The sequence below is a fragment of the Oncorhynchus gorbuscha genome, linkage group LG24 (genome assembly GCF_021184085.1).
Source record: "Oncorhynchus gorbuscha isolate QuinsamMale2020 ecotype Even-year linkage group LG24, OgorEven_v1.0, whole genome shotgun sequence".
Taxonomy (NCBI): domain Eukaryota; kingdom Metazoa; phylum Chordata; class Actinopteri; order Salmoniformes; family Salmonidae; genus Oncorhynchus; species Oncorhynchus gorbuscha.
This window is the reverse complement of record NC_060196.1, coordinates 50,078,418-50,099,669: the sequence shown is the minus strand read 5'-3', so window position 1 is coordinate 50,099,669 and position 21,252 is coordinate 50,078,418. Positions and strand designations below refer to the sequence as shown.

The window sequence follows — 21,252 nt, the reverse complement described above, 5'->3', positions numbered from 1 at the left end:
TGTCTTTGTCTAACTCTCTCTACAGTCTCTCCGCCTTTCTGTCTAACTCTCTCTACTGTCTCTCTCCGCCTTTCTGTCTAACTCTCTCTACCGTCTCTCTGCCTGTCTTTCTGTCTAACTCTCTCTGTCTCTCTCCCTGTCTTTTTGTCTAACTCTCTCTACCGTCTCTCTCCGTCTTTCTGTCTAACTCTCTCTACCATCTCTCTCCCTGTCTTTCTGTCTAACTCTCTCTACCGTCTCTCTCCGTCTTTCTGTCTATCTCTCTCTACCGTCTCTCTCCCTGTCTTTGTCTAACTCTCTCTACCAGCTCTATCCCTGACTTTCTGTCTAACTCTCTTTACTGTCTCTCTCCGAATTTCTGTCTAACTCTCTCTACCATCTCTCTCCGCCTTTCTGTCTAACTCTCTCTATCAGCTCTATCCCTGACTTTCTGTCTAACTCTCTCTACCATCTCTCTCCGCCTTTCTGTCTAACTCTCTCTACCATCTCTCTCCCTGACTTTCTGTCTAACTATCTCTACCATCTCTCTCCCTGTCTTTCTGTCTAACTCTCTCTACCGTCTCTCTCCGTCTTTCTGTCTATCTCTCTCTACCGTCTCTCTCCCTGTCTTTGTCTAACTCTCTCTACCAGCTCTATCCCTGACTTTCTGTCTATCTCTCTCTACCGTCTCTCTCCCTGTCTTTGTCTAACTCTCTCTACCAGCTCTATCCCTGACTTTCTGTCTAACTCTCTTTACTGTCTCTCTCCGAATTTCTGTCTAACTCTCTCTACCATCTCTCTCCGCCTTTCTGTCTAACTCTCTCTATCAGCTCTATCCCTGACTTTCTGTCTAACTCTCTCTACCATCTCTCTCCGCCTTTCTGTCTAACTCTCTCTACCATCTCTCTCCCTGACTTTCTGTCTAACTCTCTCTACCATCTCTCTCCCTGTCTTTCTGTCTAACTCTCTCTACCGTCTCTCTCCGTCTTTCTGTCTATCTCTCTCTACCGTCTCTCTCCCTGTCTTTGTCTAACTCTCTCTACCAGCTCTATCCCTGACTTTCTGTCTAACTCTCTTTACTGTCTCTCTCCGAATTTCTGTCTAACTCTCTCTACCATCTCTCTCCGCCTTTCTGTCTAACTCTCTCTACCAGCTCTATCCCTGACTTTCTGTCTAACTCTCTCTACCATCTCTCTCCGCCTTTCTGTCTAACTCTCTCTACCATCTCTCTCCCTGACTTTCTGTCTAACTCTCTCTACCATCTCTCTCCCTGACTTTCTGTCTAACTCTCTCTACCATCTCTCTCCGCCTTTCTGTCTAACTCTCTCTACCATCTCTCTCCGCCTTTCTGTCTAACTCTCTCTACCAGCTCTATCCCTGACTTTCTGTCTAACTCTCTCTACCATCTCTCTCCCTGACTTTCTGTCTAACTCTCTCTACCATCTCTCTCCCTGTCTTTCTGTCTAACTCTCTCTACCATCTCTCTCCCTGACTTTCTGTCTAACTCTCTCTACCATCTCTCTCCCTGTCTTTCTGTCTAACTCTCTCTACCATCTCTCTCCCTGACTTTCTGTCTAACTCTCTCTACCATCTCTCTCCCTGTCTTTCTGTCTAACTCTCTCTACCATCTCTCTCCCTGACTTTCTGTCTAACTCTCTCTACCATCTCTCTCCCTGTCTTTCTGTCTAACTCTCTCTACCATCTCTCTCCCTGTCTTTCTGTCTAACTCTCTCTACCATCTCTCTCCCTGACTTTCTGTCTAACTCTCTCTAACGTCTCTCTCCCTGTCTTTCTGTCTAACTCTCTCTACCATCTCTCTCCCTGTCTTTCTGTCTAACTCTCTCTACCATCTCTCTCCCTGTCTTTCTGTCAAACTCTCTCTACCATCTCTCTCCCTGTCTTTCTGTCTAACTCTCTCTACTGTCTCTCTCCGTCTTTCTGTCTAACTCTCTCTACCATCTCTCTCCCTGTCTTTCTGTCTAACTCTCTCTACCGTCTCTCTCCATCTTTCTGTCTAACTCTCTACTGTCTCTCTCTGTCTTTCTGTCTAACTCTCTCTACCATCTCTCTCCCTGACTTTCTGTCTAACTCTCTCTACCATCTCTCTCCCTGTCTTTCTGTCTAACTCTTTCTACTGTCTCTCCCTGTCTTTCTGTCTAACTCTCTCTACCATCTCTCTCCCTGTCTTTCTCTCTACCATCTCTGTCTACCTCTCTCTCCATCTTTCTGTCTAACTCTTTCTACTGTCTCTCTGTCTTTCTGTCTACCATCTGTCTTTCTGTCTATCTCTCTCCCTGTCTTTCTGTCTAACTCTCTCTACTTTCTCTCTCTGTCTCTCTCTGTCTTTCTGTCTAACTCTCTCTACTGTCTTTCTGTCTAACTCTCTCTACCATCTCTCTCCCTGTCTTTTGTCTAACTCTCTCTACTGTCTCTCTGTCTAACTCTCTCTACCATCTCTCTCCCTGTCTTTCTGTCTAACTCTCTCTACTGTCTCTCTGTCTAACTCTCTCTACCATCTCTCTCCCTGTCTTTCTGTCTAACTCTCTCTACTGTCTCTCTGACTCTGTCTAACTCTCTCTACCATCTCTCTCCCTGTCTTTCTGTCTAACTCTCTCTACCATCTGTCTCTCCCTGTCTTTCTGTCTAACTCTCCGTCTCTCTGTCTCTACTGTCTCTCCCTGTCTTTGTCTAACTCTCTCTACCAGCTCTCTCCCTGACTTTCTGTCTAACTCTCTCTACCATCTCTCTCCCTGTCTTTGTCTAACTCTCTCTACCAGCTCTATCCCTGTCTTTCTGTCTAACTCTCTCTACTGTCTCTCTCCTGTTTTTGTCTAACTCTCTCTACCATCTCTATCCCTGACTTTCTGTCTAACTCTCTTTACTGTCTCTCTCCTGACTTTCTGTCTAACTCTCTCTACCATCTCTCTCCGCCTTTCTGTCTAACTCTCTCTACCGTCTCTCTCCCTGACTTTCTGTCTAACTCTCTCTACCATCTCTCTCCCTGACTTTCTGTCTAACTCTCTCTACCATCTCTCTCCCTGTCTTTCTGTCTAATCTCTCTCTACCATCTCTCTCCCTGACTTTCTGTCTAACTCTCTCTACCATCTCTCTCCCTGTCTTTCTGTCTAACTCTCTCTACCATCTCTCTCCTGACTTTCTGTCTAACTCTCTCTACCATCTCTCTCCTGTCTTTCTGTCTAACTCTCTCTACCAGCTCTCTCCCTGACTTTCTGTCTAACTCTCTCTACCATCTCTCTCCTGTCTTTCTGTCTAACTCTCTCTACCATCTCTCTCCCTGACTTTCTGTCTAACTCTCTCTACCATCTCTCTCCCTGACTTTCTGTCTAACTCTCTCTAACCATCTCTCTCCTGTCTTTCTGTCTAACTCTCTCTACCATCTCTCTCCCTGTCTTTCTGTCTAACTCTCTCTACCATCTCTCTCCCTGTCTTTCTGTCTAACTCTCTCTACCATCTCTCTCCCTGTCTTTCTGTCTAACTCTCTCTACCATCTCTCTCCCTGTCTTTCTGTCTAACTCTCTCTACCATCTCTCTCCCTGTCTTTCTGTCTAACTCTCTCTACCATCTCTCTCCATCTTTCTGTCTAACTCTCTCTACCATCTCTCTCCCTGACTTTCTGTCTAACTCTCTCTACCATCTCTCTCCCTGACTTTCTGTCTAACTCTCTCTACCATCTCTCTCCCTGTCTTTCTGTCTAACTCTTTCTACTGTCTCTCCCTGTCTTTCTGTCTAACTCTCTCTACCATCTCTCTCCCTGTCTTTCTGTCTAACTCTCTCTACCGTCTCTCTCCATCTTTCTGTCTAACTCTCTCTACTGTCTCTCTCTGTCTTTCTGTCTAACTCTCTCTACCATCTCTCTCCCTGACTTTCTGTCTAACTCTCTCTCCCTTCTTTCTCTAACTCTCTCTCTCTGTCTTTCTGTCTAACTCTACTGTCTCTCCCTGTCTTTCTGTCTAACTCTCTCTACTGTCTCTCTCCCTGACTTTCTGTCTAACTCTCTCTACTGTCTCTCTCTGTCTTTCTGTCTTCTTTCTGTCTAACTCTCTCTACCATCTCTCTCCCTGACTTTCTGTCTAACTCTCTCTCTTCTCCCTCTCTGTCTCTCTCCCTGTCTTTCTGTCTAACTCTCTACCACCGTATTTCTGTCTAACTCTCTCTCTGTCTCCCTGACTTTCTGTCTAACTCTCTCTACCATCTCTCCCTGACTTTCTGTCTAACTCTCTCTACCATCTCTCTCCTCCCTTTCTTTCTCTCTAACTCTCTCTCCCTGTCTTTCTGTCTAACTCTCTACCATCTCTCTCCTGACTTTCTGTCTAACTCTCTCTACCTGTCTCTCCCTGTCTTTCTGTCTAACTCTCTCTACTGTCTCTCTCCCTGTCTTTCTGTCTAACTCTCTCTACCGTCTCTCTCGTATTTCTGTCTTCTCTCTAACTCTCTCTACCGTCTTTCTGTCTAACTCTCTCTACTGTCTCTCTCCTGTCTTTCTGTCTAACTCTACCTCTATTGTCTCTCTCCATCTTTCTGTCTAACTCTGTCTCTCTACCATCTCTCCATCCTCTCCGTACTTTCTGTCTAACTCTCTCTACCGTAACTCTCTCCTGTCTTTCTGTCTCTCTCTGTCTCTCTCCCTGTCTTTTGTCTAACTCTCTCTGTCTCTCTCCTGTCTTTTTGTCTAACTCTCTCTACCATCTCTCTCCCTGTCTTTCTGTCTAACTCTCTCTACCGTCTCTCTCCGTCTTTCTGTCTATCTCTCTCTACCGTCTCTCTCCCTGTCTTTGTCTAACTCTCTCTACCAGCTCTATCCCTGACTTTCTGTCTAACTCTCTTTACTGTCTCTCTCCGAATTTCTGTCTAACTCTCTCTACCATCTCTCTCCGTATTTCTGTCTAACTCTCTCTACCGTCTCTCTCCCTGTCTTTGTCTAACTCTCTCTACAGTCTCTCCGCCTTTCTGTCTAACTCTCTCTACTGTCTCTCTCCGCCTTTCTGTCTAACTCTCTCTACCGTCTCTCTCCCTGTCTTTCTGTCTAACTCTCTCTGTCTCTCTCCCTGTCTTTTTGTCTAACTCTCTCTACCGTCTCTCTCCCAGTCTTTGTCTAACTCTCTCTACCAGCTCTATCCCTGACTTTCTGTCTAACTCTCTTTACTGTCTCTCTCCGAATTTCTGTCTAACTCTCTCTACCATCTCTCTCCACCTTTCTGTCTAACTCTCTCTACCAGCTCTATCCCTGACTTTCTGTCTAACTCTCTCTACCATCTCTCTCCGCCTTTCTGTCTAACTCTCTCTACCATCTCTCTCCCTGACTTTCTGTCTAACTCTCTCTACCATCTCTCTCCCTGTCTTTCTGTCTAACTCTCTCTACCATCTCTCTCCCTGACTTTCTGTCTAACTCTCTCTACCATCTCTCTCCCTGTCTTTCTGTCTAACTCTCTCTACCAGCTCTATCCCTGACTTTCTGTCTAACTCTCTCTACCATCTCTCTCCTGTCTTTCTGTCTAACTCTCTCTACCATCTCTCTCCCTGACTTTCTGTCTAACTCTCTCTACCATCTCTCTCCCTGTCTTTCTGTCTAACTCTCTCTACCATCTCTCTCCCTGTCTTTCTGTCTAACTCTCTCTACCATCTCTCTCCTGACTTTCTGTCTAACTCTCTCTAACAGCTCTATCCCTGTCTTTCTGTCTAACTCTCTCTACCATCTCTCCCTGTCTTTCTGTCTAACTCTCTCTACCATCTCTCCCTGACTTTCTGTCTAACTCTCTCTACCATCTCTCTCCCTGTCTTTCTGTCTAACTCTCTCTACTGTCTCTCTGTCTAACTCTCTCTACCATCTCTCTCCCTGTCTTTCTGTCTAACTCTCTCTACCATCTCTCTCCCTGTCTTTCTGTCTACCTCTCTCTACCATCTCTCTCCCTGACTTTCTGTCTAACTCTCTCTACCATCTCTCTCCCTGTCTTTCTGTCTACCTCTCTCTACCATCTCTCTCCCTGTCTCTCTGTCTAACTCTCTCTCCCATCTCTCTCCCTGTCTTTCTGTCTAACTCTCTCTACCATCTCTCTCTCCCTGTCTTTCTGTCTAACTCTCTCTACCATCTCTCTCCTGTCTCTCTGTCTAACTCTCTACTGTCTACCATCTCTCTCCCTGTCTCTTTCTGTCTAACTCTCTCTACCATCTCTCTCCCTGTCTTTCTGTCTAACTCTCTCTACCATCTCTCTCCCTGACTTTCTGTCTAACTCTCTCTACCATCTCTCTCCCTGTCTTTCTGTCTAACTCTCTCTACCATCTCTCTCCCTGTCTCTCTGTCTAACTCTCTCTACCATCTCTCTCCCTGTCTTTCTGTCTAACTCTCTCTACCATCTCTCTCCCTGTCTCTCTGTCTAACTCTCTCTACCATCTCTCTCTCCCTGTCTCTCTGTCTAACTCTCTCTACCATCTCTCTCCCTGTCTCTCTGTCTAACTCTCTCTACCATCTCTCTCCCTGTCTCTCTGTCTACCTCTCTCTACCATCTCTCTCCCTGTCTCTCTGTCTAACTCTCTCTACCATCTCTCTCCCTGTCTCTCTGTCTAACTCTCTCTACCATCTCTCTCCCTGTCTCTCTGTCTACCTCTCTCTACCATCTCTCTCCCTGTCTCTCTGTCTAACTCTCTCTACCATCTCTCTCCCTGTCTCTCTGTCTAACTCTCTCTAACGTCTCTCTCCCTGTCTCTCTGTCTAACTCTCTCTACCATCTCTCCCTCATTACACATTCTTTCTCAGTGAATGGTGTGTAATGTAGGCCCCTGACCCACTCATAGCCTGGAGATATCCTGGCTATTTATGTCTCTCTTCATTGGAAGTGGAGGATGATTGAGAGGGGGTTATTTGGGGCTCCTGTCTTACCAATGTGGCTGAAATAAAAGATTTGGGCCATCAGATACCCCTGGTACAGTAACTGAAAGAGTTGAGGGGAGGCAGGGAGGAAGATCTTTAGCCTGAAAGATATGTACAACTCACAGATTAATCGTCACTAGGCTTATCATCATCACAGATGAATTGGTCATAGCATCACTTTATCTCAGTGGGTATTTCCTCCATTTCATGGAGAAGTGGTTTTCTTTTGCTCTAGCAGGCTAATTATTTTCAATGGGATCTGGAGAGAGTGAAAGTAAGACAGTCGAGGTTGGTCCTTCCTATGAAAGGACTGTCTATCTCATGTTATGAAAATCATGTGCATCTGATTTGGGCAAGAATTTGCTAAAAAAAATAGTTCTCTCTTTCTGTCTCTCCCTCTGACACACAAGGAGAAACTGTAGTATGTAAAATGCAGCAAACTATGTCGGAGTGTATAAGATTCTTATTCAAATCAAACCAATACACTTAGGAATAGAGCTGTACAGTACTTCTGACCATTTCATCCTCTCCACATCTGTAAACATTTTCTGGGAGAGGCTCTCTTTGAGGATTTAAGCCACTGATTGGATGACCTAAGATAGTGGTTCCCAACTCCAGACCTTGAGTACCCCCAACAGTACACATTTTTATTGTAGTCACAGACAAGCACACCTGATTCAACTTGTCAATTAATAATCAGGCCCTCGATGAGTTGAATCAAGCATGATTGTCCGGGGATACAACAAAAATGTGTGCTGTTCAAGTCCAGGCTCTGGCTGGGCCACTCAAGGACATTCAAAGACTTGTCCCAAAGCCACTCCTGCGTTGTCTTGGCTGTGTGCTTAGGGTCATTATCCTGTTGGAAGGTGAACCTTCGCGCTAGTCTGAAGTCCTGAGCGCTCTGGAGCTTGTTTTCATCAAGGATCTCTCTGTACTTTGCTCCGTTCATCTTTCTCTCTCCTGATTAGTCTCCCAGTCCCTGCCACTGAAAAACATCCACACAGCATGATGCTGCCACCACCACCATGCTTCATTGTAGGGAATGTGCCAGGTTTCCTCCAGATGTGATGCTTGTCATTCAGGCCAAAGAGTTCAATCTTGGTTTCATCAGTCCAGAGAATCATGTTTCTCCTGATTTGACAGTCCTTTAGGTGCTTTTTGGCGAATTCCAAGCGGGCTGTTGTGCCTTTAACTGAGGAGTGGCTTCCGTCTGGCCACTCTACCATAAAGGCCTGATTGGTGGAGAGCTGCAGAGAGGAACTCTGGAGCTCTGTCACAGTTACCATCGGGTTCCATCACCTCTCTGACCAAGAGTCTTGGTGCTTCTTAACTTCTTCCATTTAAGAAAGATGGAGGCCACTGTGTTCTTGGGGACCTTCAATGCGGCAGACATTTTTTGGTACCCAGATTTGTGCCTTGACACAATCCTGTTTCTACGGACAATTCCTTTGATCTTATGACTTGGTTTTTGCTCTGACATGCACTGTCAACTTTGGGACCTTATATTGACAGGTGTGGGCCTTTCCAAATCATGTCCAATTAATTGAATTTACCACAGTTGGACTCCAACAAAGTTGTAGTATCATAACTCAAGGCGAGACCCAGATGCAGATGGTTGGAGTCTTAGATGTTTAATAATCCAAAAAGGAGAAGGCTAGAGAATGGTCGTGGACAGGTCAAAGGTCAAAACCAGATCAGAGTCCAGGAGGTACAGAGTGGCAGACAGGCTTAAGGTCAGGGCAGGCAGACTGGTCAGGCAGGCGGATACAGAGTCCAGAAACAGGCAAGGGTCAAAACCAGGAGGACTAGAGAAAGGAGAAATTCAAAAGCAGGAGAACGGGAAAAAACGCTGGTTGACTTGAACATACAAGCACAGGGATACATGCACTGTGGAAAACGAATAACACCTGGAGGGGGTGGAGACAATAACAAGGACAGGTGAAACAGATCAGGGTGTGTCATGTAGAAACATCTCAAGGATGATCAATGGAAACAGGTTCCACCTGAGCTGTTTAGTCTCATAGAAAAGGGTCTGAAAACGTATGTATTCAAACCCTTTGGTATTTCTGTTTTTAATTTTTAATACATTTGCCAAAATGTCTAAAACATGGTTTTGCTTTGTCATTATGGGGTATTGTGTGTAGATTGATGAGGAACATTTTTTATTTAATACATTTTAGAATAAGGCTGTAACGTAACAAAATGTGTAAAAAGTCAGGGGGTCTGATTACTTTCCGATGGCACTGTATTTAACCCATAATGCAATTAAATCAGTTGCCATAGCAATGGAAGAATAATCACATCCTTTCTCAAAATAAAGCTAAATAAATCAACAGAAATGATTATATTTATTTATCTTTCCCACAGCATATCGACACCACGGGATATTTAGTTAAAATGTCATAGCAACATCGCCTTAGGTACAGGTCAAAATAAGATAACTGTACTACAGTGTCACTAGGAAACAATGTGTTCCTTTACCCAGTTGTGTGAAGGTAAACTGTAAACATTAGACCTGCTCAGTGCCTTACAAGGCCAGAGGGATCTCCCAATGAACAGAGGAATGCTGGGAGGAGAGGGAGGAGGGAGGGAAAGAGGGATGGAAGCTAGCAGGGATCTGGAAGTTCCAATGGAAAATGGATCCTTCTAATAAAATTCCAGTTGGCCAGTTATAAAATCACAGTCAAGTTGCACACTGCCTTCAACGAGCTGCACGGCAGAGTTGCTTGTGGGCAAGGCAGTAAGTGAAACTGCTATATAACGGGTAGCATGAGGTAACTGGCCCATTGAGACTGGTGTTCTCACTCAGGTTCTGGAGAGCACTGTGAGAGCTGCTCAGAGCACTATTACAGATGAATGTATGGGTGTTGAGTCATTGAGAAATGCTATTTGCATATTGTCGGTCATATAGAAAAGACACTACCTGTGAGATTGTTCAGTTTTTGTTGACAAGCACTCTCTCTCTCTCACTATCTTTCTCTCTCTTTCATTTTCCCTCTCTTTCTCTCCTCCCCCTGTCTCTCCCTCCCAGATGGAGCTGTCTGACCTGCTGAAGCCTATCTCAGAGAAAATCCAGGAGATTCAGAACTTTCGGGAATGTAACCGTGGCAGCAGGCAATTCAACCACCTATCAGCTGTCAGCGAGAGCATCCCAGCACTGGGCTGGGTCGCCGTGGTGAGGAGACATCACTCACTCATTCACATCTTCTTCACTGTGTTTCTGTGAATGCAGAGCAGAGATGTCTAAATTCATACATAGGGTCAGCTTTGTTTAAATACTCTCTCTCTTTTTTCTCTTTCTCTCGCTCCTTCTCTCTTCCAGAGCCAGAAGCCAGTTCACTATGTGAAGGAGATGAATGATGCTGCCATTTTCTACACTAACAGAGTTCTGAAAGACTATAAAGACTCGTGAATATGACTGCTAGTGTATTACATCAACTTTAGCTTATTAGATACTTTGCAGATTATTATTGGTATGTAAAAATAACTGTCTTTTTCTCTCTCTGTGTATTCGTCCTAATCCATCCCCCTTTTTCCTTGTAATCCTCTCTCTCTCCCCTTCTCTCCGTCTGTCTGTTGATCTCTTTCTCTATAGAGACAAGCGGCATGTGGAGTGGGTGGGGTCCTACCTATCCATCTGGACTGAGCTTCAGGCCTTCATCAAACAGCATCACACAACAGGCCTAGTCTGGAGCAAGATTGTGAGTAGCAGCGGCACTTAAGATTTACAAAAATAATCACCAGCAGAGGCTCCTCAGGGGAGAAGGGGGAGGGCCATCCTCCTCTGTGAATTTCATATTTTTAAAAATGTTTAAACATTTATTTCTTCCAAAATGAAGAAGTAAGAGATTTCATTAAAAAAAAAAAAACTTTCAGTTTTACTTACTTAGCTAGCAAATGCAGCTAGCTAGTTTAGCCTGCTCAAATAGAGGGATGCTATGTTAGCTAGCTGGCTATGTCTATCCAACACAACACTGGAACTCTTCCAAGTCAGGGCAAGCTTTTGGTTTGACTAATTCATTTCAATCGGGGCCCGCTGGGTTAAGTGCCAAACTGCTTACTGACTGTACACTGTAATGTTACTGCATGATAATGGCGGATTTACTAACGCGTTTGTTCTATTTGCTATGTTGACTATGATGTTACTTTATCCAATACGATGACAACGATGTTGGCCTTGTGTAGCAGTTTGGCTTGGAATGTTTTTTTTCGCCTGGTCACATACAGCTGATGTGTTGTGCATTGAAGTCCACAAGCGAAGGGACAAGGTGAGAGGTGGAGAGCGCATAAATGCGAGAAGGATTACAATGTGCTATGAAAATGAACTGTGTTTATGCGTGATCAGGGGTGTATTCATTCTGCCGATTCTGTTGAAAAACTTTTCTTAAACGGAAGTAAATGGAACAAAACAACAAAAATTGGGAAATTATATTATTTTATACTAATACAATTGCTCAGAGAAATACATGTTGTTTAACAAGTAATACTTTTTGTTTTAAAGGTATGGTTCAAATGATTGACACCCCTCTTTTCAATACCTCACATTATGATGATAACAGATAACACTGAAACTTTTTCTACAGTGTTTTATGAGGATTTTAGACCATTCCTCCATACGGAATCCTTCCAGATCTTTGGTATCCTTTGTCTGTGCTCTTCAGTTCAAACCACAGGTTTTCAATAGGGTTCAAGTCTGGAGACTGAGATGGCCATTGCAAAAATATTTGAATGATTTATTTTATACAGTCATTTTGCTCATCTTTATTAAGGGTGTCAATCATTTCGGACTCCACTCTATACCATCATCATGTTGTAGCTGTGCTGTAAAACAGTTCCATGAGACATATAATGGATAGTTAATGTCTTATACTACAGCACGTCAGCAGCACTACGGTCCTCTAGCTAGACGTCCAGTGGGGCATTCCCTCCACATTCTATTATCCATGTGTTACAGCAGCAAAACCTGATCCGACCTCCTCAACACTGTCCTGAACACTGCTCCTCCCTGAGCCAGGAGTTTTTCAGGACTCTGTGACCTGAGAAGGAACAACTTGGGTCCCACTGCCTGACTTCTCAGGACTTTTATCTGAGGTTGGATAAATAGGCCCAGAATTCCCGGCTTTTTCCGTGATCAGGTCACACGGTCAGGAAACGCTCCTGGCCCTGTGGATGAATTATAACATTGCTCGCCATGCAGGTTTGAACAGGCAGGAACAAGACTCAATGAATTACAGCTCGCCTCGAGACATAATTGTCTCTGACTCTGTTGGAGTCGTCCAGTTGTTTTCATCTGCAGCAGAGCCTCAGATGTTGTTTTCTGTTTCCTTATTTTTGAAAGTGGTTCAGGGCTGCTGTCCAAATGGCACCATATTACTTACATGGAGCCCATAGGGTCTGGCCAAACATAGTGCACTATATAGGGAATATGGTGCCAGTTGGGATGTCGTTCTCATGTTATTTACCCCACAGTGTATATTTTTATGTGTAGTTATCCAGGCAGGCAGCTGGTTGCTTAAGGACCAGCTTGTATGAATGACTTGGTCCCTGGTGTACTGGTGGCTGCTTTGTGGTTCTCAATTGAGCAATTGTAGAGTTTGCTGGGAATTCATGCTCTTCTTCTATCATCTGCTTTCTGTTTTCTTCCTCTACTACTCTTTGTCCTTTTCTCTTCCCCCCTTCTCCCTCTCTCTTCCCCCCTTCTCCCTCTCTCTTCCCCCTTCTCCCTTCCCCTCTTCTCCCTCTGTCTTCCCCTTCTCCCTCTCTCTTCTCTCCTTCTCTCTCTCTCTTCTCTCCTCTCTCTCTCTTTCCCCTTCTCCCTCTCTCTTCCCCCTTCTCCCTCTCTCTTCCCCCCCCTCTCCCCCCTCTCTCTTCCCCCTTCTCCCTCTCTCTTCCCCCTTCTCCCCCTCTCTTCCCCCTTCTCCCTCTCTCTTCCCCCTTCTCCTTCTTTCTTCCCCCCTTCTCCCTCTCTCTTCCCCCTTCTCCCTCTCTCTTCCCCCTTCTCCCTCTCTCTTCCCCCTTTCCCTCTCTCTTCCCCCTTCTCCCTCTCTATTCCCCCTTCTCCTTCTCTCTTCTCCTTCTCCCTCTCTCTTCCCCCTTCTCCCTCTCTCTTCCCCCTTCTCCTTCTCCCTCTCTCTTCCCCCTTCTCCCTCTCTCTTCCCCCTTCTCCCTCTCTCTTCTCCTTCTCCCTCTTTCTTCCCCCTTCTCTTCCCCCTTCTTCTCCTCTCTCTTCCCCCTTCTCCCTCTCTCTTCCCCCTTCTCCTTCTCTCTTCCCCCTTCTCCTTCTCTCTTCCCCCTTATCCCTCTCTCTTCCCCCTTCTCCTTCTCTCTTCCCCCTTCTCCTTCTCTCTTCCCCCTTCTCCTTCTCCCTCTCTCTTCCCCCTTCTCATTCTCTCCTTCCCCCTTCTCCTTCTCTCTTCCCCCCTTCTCCTTCTCTCTTCCCCCTTCTCCTTCTCTCTTGCCCCCCTTCTCCTTCTCTCTTCCCCCTTCTCCCTCTCTCTTCCCCCTTCTCCTTCTCTCTTCCCCCTTCTCCTTCTCTCTTCCCCCTTCTCCTTCTCCCTCTCTCTTCCCCCTTCTCCTTCTCCCTCTCTCTTCCCCCTTCTCCTTCTCCCTCTCTCTTCCCCCTTCTCCCTCTCCCTCTCTCTTCCCCCTTCTCCCTCTCCCTCTCTCTTCCTCCCTCTCCCTCTCTCTTCCCCCTTCTCCCTCTCTCTTCCCCCTTCTCCCTCTCCCTTCTTCTCTCTCTTCCCTCTTTCTCCCTCTCTCTTCCCCCCTTCTCCTTCTCTCCTTCCCCCTTCTCCTTCTCTCCTTCCCCCTTCTCCTTCTCTCCTTCCCCCTTCTCCCTTCCCTCTTCCCCCTTCTCCCTTCCCCCTTCTCACTCTCTCTCCTTCCCCCCTTCTCCCTCTTTCTCCCTTCTCCCTTCCCCCCTTCACCCTGTCAGTTCAATTCAAGGGCTTTATTGGCATGGGAAACATTTGTTAACATTGCCAAAGCAAGTGAAATAGATAATAAACAAAAGTGAAATAAACAATATTAATGAATAGTAAACATTACATTCAAAATAATGAAGATATTTAAAATGTCTTATGTCTATATACAGTGCTGTCGCTGAAAATAAATAAACTAAAATATGGGTTGTATTTACAATGGTGTTTGTTCTTCACTGGTTGCCCTTTTCTTATAGCAACAGGTCACACATCTTGCTGCTGTGATGGCACACTGAGGTATTTCACCCAGTAGATATGGGAATTTATCGAAATTGGTTTTGTTTTTGAATTCTTTGTGGATCTGTGTAATCTGAGGGAAATATGTGTCTCTAATATGGTCATACATTTGTCAGGAGGTTAGGAAGTGCAGTTCAGTTTCCACCTCATTTTGTGGGCAGTGTGCACATTGCCTGTCTTCTCTCTCTTCCACCCCTCTCCCTTCCCCCCTTCTCCCTCTCCCTTCCCCCCTTCTCATTCTCCCTTCCCCCTTCTCATTCTCCCTTCCCCCCTTCTCATTCTCCCTTCCCCCTTCTCCCTCTCCCTTCCCCCCTTCTCATTCTCCCTTCCCCCTTCTCATTCTCCCTTCCCCCTTCTCATTTCTCCCTCCCCCCTTCTCATTCTCCCTTCCCCCCTTCCCATTCTCCCTTCCCCCCTTCCCATTCTCCCTTCCCCCTTCTCATTCTCCCTTCCCCCTTCTCCCTCTCCCTTCCCCCTTCTCATTCTCCCTTCCCCCTTCTCATTCTCCCTTCCCCCTTCCCATTCTCCCTTCCCCCCTTCTCCCTCTCCCTTCCCCCTTCTCATTCTCCCTTCCCCCTTCTCATTCTCCCTTCCCCCTGCTCATTCTCCCTTCCCCCTTCTCATTCTCCCTTCCCCCTTCTCCCTCTCCCTTCCCCCTTCTCATTCTCCCTTCCCCCTTCTCATTCTCCCTTCCCCCTTCCCATTCTCCCTTCCCCCTTCTCCCTCTCCCTTCCCCCTTCTCATTCTCCCTTCCCCCTTCTCCCTCTCCCTTCCCCCCTTCTCATTCTCCCTTCCCCCTTCTCCCTCTCCCTTCCCCCTTCTCCCTCTCCCTTCCCCCCTTCTCATTCTCCCTTCCCCCTTCTCCCTCTCCCTTCCCCCTTCTCATTCTCCCTTCTCCCCTTCTCATTCTCCCTTCCCCCCTTCTCATTCTGCCTTTCTCTCAGGCAGGTTTCCAATCAGAAATCATATTCCTGCATCCAGTGGAAGTGATACGTTTATTTGTTTATCTTTTTACGTGACAATATAACTGAAAGTAAAACTCCTTAGACTTCATGTTTCTCTAAAGAGTGTTGAACTCAGTTCAAGGCCACTGTCTGTTTCAGTGATCTTCCAGAATCCTCTGTGTGGTCCTTTGAGGCATATAGACTGTCACACAATTTGGTGGACTGAAGGTGTGTGCTCGTGTGTGTGCACATGCGAGAGTGTGTGTCCCTCCTGTCGTTAGGTGTCAGGGTTTTGTGTGTGCGTTTGTGTGCGTGTGTGAGATAAGGAGTGTGTGGCGTGGACAGGTGGTCCTCAGGGTGGACTTGAATGGAGGTTTTCTTCACCAAAGAAAGCCGCAACAAAGCCTTGTGAAGTTCAGTCCCTACACTCCTGCTCCAACACACCCCACAACCTACTTTAAACTACTGGGCTTTTCTCTCATCTAATCTGTCTACTTCTGTTCAGAGGGACACACTGTCACACATGCAGACACACACACGTTGTGTATTCACACAAACTACACAGCTCTGGATTCAGTCCGTATCCCAGAAGTATCACGGAAAATCTGTGTTATAGCTCGATTAAAATGTAAAGGCAATGTTCGTAGAGACTGCGTTCCCACGTTCACGGTATACACTGCATATGTAGGCTCAATCGGAAATTACCTTTCAATTTTTATGCGGATCTTTTATGATATGGAGTGAATCCAGCCCTTCATTTCATTGCACTCAGCTTTAATCATTGGGCATTTGCTAAACTGATAACTAATACAACTGTGTTGTTTTGTAATATGTACCACACGTGTCACAGGTCAGAGGTTGAGTACTGTCAGTTGGACCTCATAGACTGCTAAACCCCCAATGAACTACAACACCAATCACCAGTACATCAGTCTCACACTGGCTGCAGCGGTACTTGCGTGGTGTGCGTTCGTGCGTGTGCATGCATGTGTGTGTGTGCATGTGTGGAGGGAGGGGGGAGGGGGTTGTACAGTTGCTGTGGCATATTTGAGTGAAGAAGGGGGATCATGGGTAACTGTCCTTGGCAGCTGTGTAGACAGACAGACAGACAGACAGACAGACAGACAGACAGACAGACAGACAGACAGACAGACAGACAGACAGACAGACAGACAGACAGACAGACAGACAGACAGACAGACAGACAGACAGACAGACAGACAGACAGACAGACAGACAGACAGACAGACAGACAGACAGACAGACAGACAGACAGACAGACAGACAGACAGACAGACAGACAGACAGACAGACAGACAGACAGACAGACAGACTCTCTCTCTCTCTCTCTCTCTCTCTCTCTCTCTCTCTTTGTCTGTCTGTCTTGTCTGGAGTTGGCAGGCATGGGGCTTTACATTCATCTGCTCATTAGCTTGGTAAGTAAGGCTCTCAGTGAGAAAAAATGCATTTAGAGTAAAGGTTGACCAGAGTCCCTGTCGCAGCAGGACTTAGGCCGGGATTCAATCCAATCTGCCTTAGATCCATGTTATAGCACGCTTGACATTAAAGGTCATTTCTGATTGACCCCACATATGCAGCGTTTACCATGAATGCGATCAATGCGGGAACATTGCCTTTAAAAGCTGCATTGTCACAACATACAGTCGGATTGAATCCCTTCCTTAGGTCTCCACTTTTCACCATATGCATATATAAACATCAAGAACAGCACACAGTGGTAGTTAAGGATCCTATTTGCCAAGGATGGACCACTCTGGTCCTGGAGAGCTGGAGGGACAGTTCCAATCCAGCTTTGACGTTGGCCACATCTGCTACAAGAAACCAGTTGAATATGAAGACCCTCAACTATTTGTCCTATACTCCGCCTGCCGGCCAACACCTGTATTTGATTTGATTTAACCTTTATTTAACTAGGTAAGTCAGTGAAGAACAAATTCTTATTTACAATGATGGCCTACCAAAAGGCAAAAGGCTTCCTGCGGGGCTGGGATGAAACATTTTAAAATGTTTAAGTACACACATCACGACAAGAGAGACAACACTACATAGAGACCTAAGACAACAATATAGCAAGGCAGCAACACATGACAACACAGCATGACAACAACATGGTAGCAGCACAAAACATGGTACAAACATTATTGGGCACAGTCAGCAGCACAAAGGTCAAGAAGGTAGAAACAACAATGCATCACGTGAAGCAGCCACAACTGTCAGTAAGACTGTCCATGATTGAGTCTTTGAATGAAGAGATTGAGATAAAACAGTCCAGTTTGAGTGTTTGTTGCAGCTTGTTCCAGTCGCTAGCTGCAGTGAACTGAAAAGACGAGCGACCCAGGGATGTGTATGCTTTGGGGACCTTTAACAGAATGTGACTGGCAGAATGGGTGTTGTATGTGGAGGATGAGGGCTGTAGTAGATACCATATCTCAGATAGTGGGGAGTGAGGCCTTAGCATCAACCAGTGGGTCTTGTGACGGGTTTACAGAGATGACCAATTTACAGAGGAGTATAGAGTGCAGTGATGTGTCCAAAAAGGAGTGCAGTGATATGTCCTGCCAATCTCTAAATGATGTCTCTGTAATCTAGCATGGGTATGATGGTCATCTGAATCAGGGTTAGTTTGGCAGCTGGGGTGAAAGAGGACCGATTACGATAGTGGATACCAAGTCTAGATTGAACTTTAGCCTGCAGCTTTGATATGTGCTGAGAGAAGGACAGTGTATCATCTAGCCATACTACCAAGTACTTGTATGAGGTGACTACCCCAGGCTCTAAACCATCAGAGGTATTAATCACACCTGTGGGGAGAGGAGCATTCTTCTTACCAAACCACATGACCTTTGTTTTGGAGGTGTTCAGAACAAGGTTAAGGGTAGAGAAAGCTTGCTGGACACTATGAAAGCGTTGTTGTAGAGCATTTAACACAAACTCCGGGGAGGGTCAGCTGAGTATAAGACTGTATAATCTGCATATAAATGGATGAGAGAGCTTCCTACTGCCTGCCTGAGCTATGTTGATGTAAATTGAGAAGAGTGTGGGGCCTAGGATCGAGCCTTGACAGGCAGTGGCTGAGAAAGCAGATTTTCTGACTTTATACACTGCACTCTTTGAGACAGGTAGTTAGCAAACCAGGCCAAATACCCCTCAGTGACACCAATACTCCTTAGCCGGCCCACAAGAATGGAATGGTCGACCATATCAAAAGCTTTGGCCAAGTCAATAAAAATAGCACAATATTGCTTAGAATCTAGGGCGTGTCAGTGACACATCCATAACTTGAGCGGAAACCAGATTGCATACCAGAGAGAATAATATAGACATCAAGAAAGCCAGTCAGTTGATTTTTTGACAAGTTTTTCCAACACTTTTGATAAACAGGGAAAAATAGAAATAGGTCTGTAACAGTTCGGAAAAGCTTGATTTTCCCCTTTAAATAAAGAACGAACCGTGGCTGCCTTCCAAGCAATGGGAAACTACCCAGAAAGGAGAGACAGGCTTGGCGTTGATAGGGGCAGCAACCTTAAAGAAGAAAGGGTCCCAGATGTTTTTTTGGGGTCAAGTTCCAGGAGCTCCTTTAGCACCTCGGACTGCAGAGAGGAACTTTGTAGCGGGGCAGGTGCAAAAGAGGGAGAAGCATCGGGGATAGTCATTAGAAGGGGTGGGAGATGAGGACATTTTGGACGGGCAAGGAGGCATGGCTGAGTGAAATAGGAATCCTGACTTAATGAAGTGGTGATTTAAAGAGCACAACCATGTGCTTATTGTCAATAACAACCATACGAACAACATTAAGGGACATGGGCAGCTGTGAGGAGGAGGGTTTATTCTTCAGGTTTTTAACCGTTTTCCAGAACTTCTTGGGGTTATACCCACAGAGAGAGAACTGAGCCTTAAAGTAACTAACTTTGGCCTTCCGGATAGCCTGAGTGCACTTATTTCTCATTTGCCTGAACGAGAGCCAGTCAGCCTGAGTATGCGTGTGCCGAGCCTTTTGCCAAATGCAATTCTTGAGGTGGAGTAACTCAGCAAGATCACGGTCGAACCAGGGGCTCAACCTGTTTTTAGCTCTCATTTTCTTTTTGGGGGCGTGTCTGTTAACAATACCACTGAAAATATATAAAAAGGTCCAAGCATCTTCGACAGAGGGGGACTGTAGTTCCAGACTTCTTCACCATCATCTAGTCTTGATTCACAAAGAGTAACACTCCTCTCTCTATCACTCAACACAGGGTCCCATTGCTCCTCCCTCTCTGTTCGCTCCTGCCCCTGGCGGTCTCAGCCCCCTTCCACCAACCCCACCCCCTGGACCCCCACCAGTCTTCACAGGCGAACTGCCACAGGCCGACTGCACCACGGTCCAGCACTCGGCTCTCTTCGCACAGCTGAACCAAGGAGAAGCAATCATTAAAGGTAGCCAAGCCACCGTCACCCAGGGGTTGAAGAGCTCTGATCCAACTGCATGGGAGGGAGGGAGGGAAAAGAAGTAGAAACAGAAGAAGAAAGGGAGCGAGAGTTGAAGAGAGAGGATGTGGGTTGAATCAACATTTACAGAGTTCTGAAAGCACCACTGCCCAGCACTCAGCCCTGTTTGTCCAGCAGAACCAGGGATCCAAAGGTAGCCAAGACAGGAGAGAAGATGAGGAAGAAGGAAGGGGAGAAACAGAAGGAGAAAGTGAGGGAGAATTGATGAGTTGCTGTGTTGAGGACATAAAAATAGTCCTTATATTTCTATGCTGTGTTAGGGTCAAAGTTTCTCAAATTGAGATTTTTTGATAGTTCATTTTTTAAATACATTTTTGTACTAAAACAATAACTTATTACAATGAAGTATCCTCTCTCTGTTCACTAGCATTAAAGCACGTCTCAAAGGACCAGATGACCCATAAGAATCCCGCCCTTCGCTCCCAGGGAGGAGAGAATCACGCCTCCCCATCCAAGAGCCGGAACCCCGGCGGCTCCTCCAACCTAGAGCCTCCCCAGAAACGACCCTCACTGCTGGAGCTGGAGGGGAAGAAATGGAGGGTGGTACGTTACCTAGTGTCTTACCTCACCTGCCAGGCTTCTAAGTTTTGCTGTTATCAAAATGGAGGATCTTAAAGAGTGTCTAGTGAGTCAGGAACATTTTGGTGCTTCTCACATATTCAATGACCAAGACTACTGTTAGTGTGACAGTGCACTTTCGGAGGTGATTGTAATGTCTGGTGCTGAACCCAATGAGGTCTTCCAAAGGTGAAGGGTCAAACCGGAGAGGGGTCAGACGGTCACAGGTCTTGTTTGTTGTTTCTCCCCACAGGAGTACTTTGACCAGGCTCGTGACCTGGTTATCAATGAGACAGAGCTGAGACAGGTGGCCTATGTCTTCTGCTGCAGCAACTCTACTCTACATATAGAGGGAAAGATCAACTCCATCATTGTGGGTGAGTTCAGTCATCTGTTGTATTACTTCTGAGTTGATCATACTGTATTTCTGTTATTAAGGTTTGATCATTTATACTTCACCGTCATTTATACAGGAGTGGCCATACACAGTGGACAATTTCTTTGTCATCTTTGACAGCATCGTTCCTGTGTCTCTCTCACTCACGTATTTCATGCTTTGCTATGACGTTCACCTCTGACAGATAACTGTAAGAAGCTTGGTCTGGTGTTTGACAACATCGTTGGCATTGTGGAAATAATCAACTCAAAGGACATTCAGTTGCAGGTCAGCTCAAATTTCATACATGTTCAAGCAGATAACATACAGTATGTGTTCTCTTTCCTCTCGGTATCTGAAGTTCAGCTTCAATGTACCTGCAATAACCCTATCATAGATGTATAGTACTGGCACATTTAGTTTTATATGTTATGTTGGGCCATGAGTTAGGTGCCTCTGAGTTAGGGCCATGAGTTTTCTTTTGTACTTTTCAGGTTACGCAGACAGGAAAAATGACTGTCCCTAGACTAGTGATAAGATGGAATTATCTGCCCCACTTTTGTCCAGGTGATGGGTAGAGTTCCTACCATCTCCATCAACAAGACAGAGGGATGCCAAGTCTACCTGAGTAAGGACGCTCTGGACTGTGAGATCGTCAGCGCCAAGAGCTCCGAGATGAACATCCTGGTACCACAGGATGACGACTATGTGAGTGTGTGTTAAAGTGTGTGTTGAAGGCTTGCATTTCCAACGTGCCTGTCTGCCTGCCTGCCTGCCTGCCTGCCT

General features: G+C 45.9%; 1 protein-coding gene across 3 annotated transcripts in view; it reads left to right on the top strand.

Annotated features, from left to right (window-relative positions):
• Nucleotides 1-21,252, top strand: part of LOC124012129 (adenylyl cyclase-associated protein 2-like) — a 58,322-nt gene that overhangs the window by 34,640 nt on the left and 2,430 nt on the right. For all 3 annotated transcript variants that reach the window (XM_046325580.1, XM_046325581.1, XM_046325578.1), the window contains exons 5-12: nt 9,897-10,040; nt 10,188-10,273; nt 10,461-10,566; nt 19,280-19,460; nt 19,900-20,075; nt 20,344-20,467; nt 20,672-20,754; nt 21,034-21,174. In XM_046325580.1, the coding sequence (XP_046181536.1) occupies nt 9,897-10,040; nt 10,188-10,273; nt 10,461-10,566; nt 19,280-19,460; nt 19,900-20,075; nt 20,344-20,467; nt 20,672-20,754; nt 21,034-21,174 (1,041 nt within the window). The remainder of the gene's footprint in view (nt 1-9,896; nt 10,041-10,187; nt 10,274-10,460; nt 10,567-19,279; nt 19,461-19,899; nt 20,076-20,343; nt 20,468-20,671; nt 20,755-21,033; nt 21,175-21,252) is intronic.